Source organism: Cariama cristata, unplaced genomic scaffold (assembly GCF_000690535.1).
Source record: "Cariama cristata isolate BGI_N322 unplaced genomic scaffold, ASM69053v1 scaffold39231, whole genome shotgun sequence".
Taxonomy (NCBI): Eukaryota; Metazoa; Chordata; class Aves; order Cariamiformes; family Cariamidae; genus Cariama; species Cariama cristata.
This window is the reverse complement of record NW_009599365.1, coordinates 554-4,822: the sequence shown is the minus strand read 5'-3', so window position 1 is coordinate 4,822 and position 4,269 is coordinate 554. Positions and strand designations below refer to the sequence as shown.

Genomic DNA, 4,269 nt, shown 5'->3' with positions numbered 1-4,269 from the left:
CGGGGGGGCCGTGGGGCACAGCGCGGTGCTTTGAGGCGGTACCTAGCATGTCGTGCTTCAGGTTAAGAACGCCGAAAGACCGCGTGGGTACAGGGCTCAGGCCTGCGGACAGCCGAGTGTAGGCAGCTCTGCTGGGGAAGTAAAGCAAATTATTCAGTCTCTGAAATATCAGTGAAGGACCTTTCTGTTCCTGGGATTAGTTACAGTGAAGTAATGCTAAAAAAAAAAAAATATATATATTTTCAGTCCTACAAATCTAGGTTCTTCACAGAGATTTAGAGTAATTCTTGTAGTAATGATATGGTAGCATGCATGTTGCACACTGAAGGGTAACTTGGCTTTTATCAGAACTTGTCATCAAGCATTCAGGTTGTGTAACTTGCCTTTCAACTATTGACTTAATTGGAGCTCCAGTAATGTAAGTTGATAGAGGAACTGATCCCTTGATTTCTTTAAGCTGGACAACATACTTTTTTGATTATTACTTTTGCCAGTACGTGTAACGCTTAAATGTAAAATTATTAATAACTCTATTGTAACACTTAACAAATTTTCTCTTAACTTCACACTGTTAGGTTAATTGGGGTTTTTTTTGTTCATTTTATCTTAATAACAGGAGAAAATGAAAGATCAGTCACCAATTTGACCAATTACAGTATCATAAAATGCATGCCGGTTTATATAATGTTTCCTAATAATACGCTGCTCTTTATCTGGGTGGCTAGATATATAACCCCAAAATTAGATTTAACTTTTTTTCTGTATATTTTCAAGTGGTGAGTTATTAGGGAAATTATGAATTTTGCTTTCAAAATTTGGAGCTAATTTTTATGTTTTCAGCAAGTCATGTTTTCTCAAACATTGAAACTTCACTGATTTTACTTAAGTAAGCTTGCATAGGACAAGTAAAATATTCTTTCTGCAGATCTTTTACATTTAAATATGAATGTGTATGAAATTAATGGGACTGTGGGTTTTGTTTCCTTAGCTTTCTGTGTCAACATCAACTTCACTGGCAATTTAGAAAAAATAGAAAAGTCTTTTCCTATACTAGTTGTTTATTCTTCTATCTCTTATTTTTAGGAGCTGTCCAGTGAATCAAACGTAGAAACTCATTTGGGTGGGATGATAACTAGCTTTTTTTCCTTTCTCCACCTCCTGATTAGCTGTCCCTAAGGTCAGGCCTCTGATTTAGCTCATAGTGCTGCAGCTATGTGATGCTTGCACTGCTGAGGGAGCCAGGAACAAGGGGTTCACAGGACATAAGAGTGCCTTCAATGGCAGTAGTGTTGGCTTAGCAAAACTGTAGTGTTGGTAGTTTCAGTAGTTCAGTGACCTGCAATGTGGAAATGCATAGAAGAGGAGAAATTATAGTACTAAAGTTTGCAGACAGAGCTTTCCCAAAATGTAATGGTAAAAGCAAAAATATGATCTGTGGTACAGAGTTGTTCCAGAAAATGTTACAAGACGAAGCATCTTGTCCATTTTCACAGTATAGGTGAATTAGGTAGGCACCTCTGGATGTGCATAAAAATATTTTCGGTCTCCATGCAGCATTTCACTTACTGTGGTTGCAAAGGTTCTTACTTGTCTTGTGATACAGATAACTTAAATAGCTCTCAAACAATACTTAAAGGTGGTTTGACCACATTTTGAATTGCAGTAAGTATAGCTGTTTTAAGCAGCAGAGCTAACCATGTCTATTCACTGCAGTGCCGCATACACCGTTTTTATTTAGAAAACAGTAGAAAAGTTAACAGTGGAAGTAGGAATTTCTAGTGTTCTCCAAGATGTAAGTTACTGTCTGTCAATGTTACTAAGGATGAAAATCTGTGCATGTTTTCTTTATGATTTCTGACAAGTTTTTTCCCCTCTTACTAGTGTTTTGCAGACAAGTGTTTGAACACGGCACACATCTAAGCATGCAGTCTGCTAATATGCTTCTGAAAAAAATTCTAAGAAGTTCTGTCCTTCCGTTTGCTGCGCAACATGGGATGAAAAAGGATTTGTTTCCACTCAGTAGAACTCTGAGTTTATCGCTATGCCTGAAGCAGGACAATTCATGCAGTCCCTCAGAAAAACTGGATTTAGATGCGTGGAAGAAAGTAATGAAGTCTGGGTTGCAAGAAGAAGTCAGTGAGACGGTCTCCGAGCATAAGGAGCTTTCCAGTTTGGCTGCTGCACGTAAGATTTTGGAGATGTGGAGACTAGCTGGCAGATCAGTTCCAGAAAATATCAGTGAAGAACAGCTAAAAACCTTTATGGAATGTCCTTCCAAGTCAGCCAAAAAGAAGTATTTAAAATATTTGTATCTCAAAGAACTTTACAAGAAAAATGACAAAAGAAAGATGGATGAGAAAAGGGAAAGGAGGCTGGAAACAGCAGAGCAAGCTTCAAAAACTGGTGAGACCAAAAGGAATTCATTCGTATGTTTGTGGGCCAACTCTATGGATAGAGCATACAATTGGAGGGTTGCCCAGTCTATGATCTTTGGGCAACCTCTAGTATTTGACATGTCTTATGAAAATGATATGTCTGTTCGAGAAGTTGCAAATACAGTGAGACAGTTAGTATTAAGTGAAGGCTGCAATCGAAGATCTATGGATCCATTCCACATCCACTTCTGTAACTTCAAAGACGATAGCCTCTATCATAAGGAATTTATTAAGCATTATAGAGAGGCATGGGGCAAATTGCTTATCACTGTGACAGACCAGTGCTACACTGAAGTCTTTCCAAGGGATAAGCTTATCTATCTGACTGCTGATTCTCCCAAAGTAATGAAAACATTCGATCACAATAAAATCTATATTGTCGGATCAATGGTTGACAAGAGCATAAAAACAGGAGTCTCTTTAGCACGGGCAAAGCGATTGGGGCTGGAGACTGCAGCCCTTCCGTTGGAGAAGTACTTGCTTTGGAATACTGGTGCCAAAAATCTCACACTGGATCAAATGATACATATTTTATTAACCTTGAAAGATACTGGAGACTGGAAGAAGGCTCTGGAATTTGTTCCAAAAAGGAAATATTGTGGCTTTGTAAGCAAGCCTGTTCGTGAACTGACAAAAAGCTTAAACCTGATCAACGTGCTTAAACTTGGAAAGAGACAGGAAGAAATACGTAAGCAATTTGCCAAGAACTACTCAAAGAAGCTAACGCAGAAGTAGAGTGATGGGGAAGAGAATGATTTTTTTAATGGGCAAACTGTGCCCTTGAATGCTCCAGTTCCTTGGGACTTCTGGAACTGTATTCAGCTCTATCTCTAAACACGCCTATGTTGATTGAGTTTGAAAGGACCATTGTTAGGGATTTTTTTTTTTAAAGTACCTTAGTATTCCAGCTGTTTGAATTTATTCACACATGATTGAAATTATGTAAGAAAAATGAGTTAATCTGTTCTAAAAAATTACTCGGTGCAAAGAACATGCCTGTTCAGTTGAACCATGCTGACACAAGGGTGATTGTGACTGAATGCAAGGGTTGTTCTTCAGAGAACATCTCAGTGCTTTGGGCTTGCAACAGGTGGAAGCTATCCGCAGTCTTATTCTGGAAGGGTAACCAAGACGAAATGGAAGAGACCTTTCCCAGTTATTTCCTGAATCCTCTTTTGGTGTGTAACTGAATTGACTTTTGATAGCTGAACTCAAAACAAATGGTTAAAAGCTAGCATGAGTTTGAGGAGTTGCAGAATTTGTTTCTGGGTGTTCTGTCTGGCACAAATCAAGTTCCTATTTGGAAGGAATAAGCCAAATTTCTTGACACTGCAAAAAAACCCCCAAAACCTTATGTACTTTTGTGTAAGACTTTTATCCCTGAGTGCCTGTGTTTTCAGTCCATGTAAATTTCCCAAAATGCTGGTACTTTTGAGATGATAAATAGTCCAGTCAGTAAATATTTAGAGGAGCTGAGAGCCTTTTAATATTTCTCACAGCTGAAAATGTGTCAATTGGTCTCCGTCTGAAAGTCTGTGTTCAGGCTGCAGGGCTACAATGGGCATGTTGTTAAATACAGTTCTTTCTGCTGTCTGTAGGACAAGGAGAGTGCTTTCTTTACGGGTGCTTAAATATTTTTGATTTAGCCTAGTTGACTACCCTGATGCTTAAAGTCAATGATGGCAGAGGGTGGATTTTGTTCTGAAACTTCAAAAACTAGGAGCAGGGAGTGTAATTTCAAAGAGTAGACTTCAAATATACCAGGGGTTGGGGGTGATCCACTCCCTGTCTCCCCTCTCACTACACAGTGGTGTGAGGAGGAGTTGGAAGGCAG

At 38.9% G+C, this 4,269-nt stretch overlaps 1 protein-coding gene across 1 annotated transcript; it reads left to right on the top strand.

Annotated features, from left to right (window-relative positions):
• Positions 1 to 1,893: 1,893 nt before the first annotated feature.
• Positions 1,894 to 3,251, top strand: TRMT10C (tRNA methyltransferase 10 homolog C (S. cerevisiae)). Its single transcript, XM_009709650.1, has one exon. It carries the CDS (start codon positions 1,923 to 1,925, stop codon positions 3,168 to 3,170), a length of 1,248 nt encoding a protein of 415 aa, XP_009707952.1. The 5' UTR covers positions 1,894 to 1,922; the 3' UTR covers positions 3,171 to 3,251.
• The last annotated feature ends 1,018 nt before the right edge of the window (positions 3,252 to 4,269 follow it).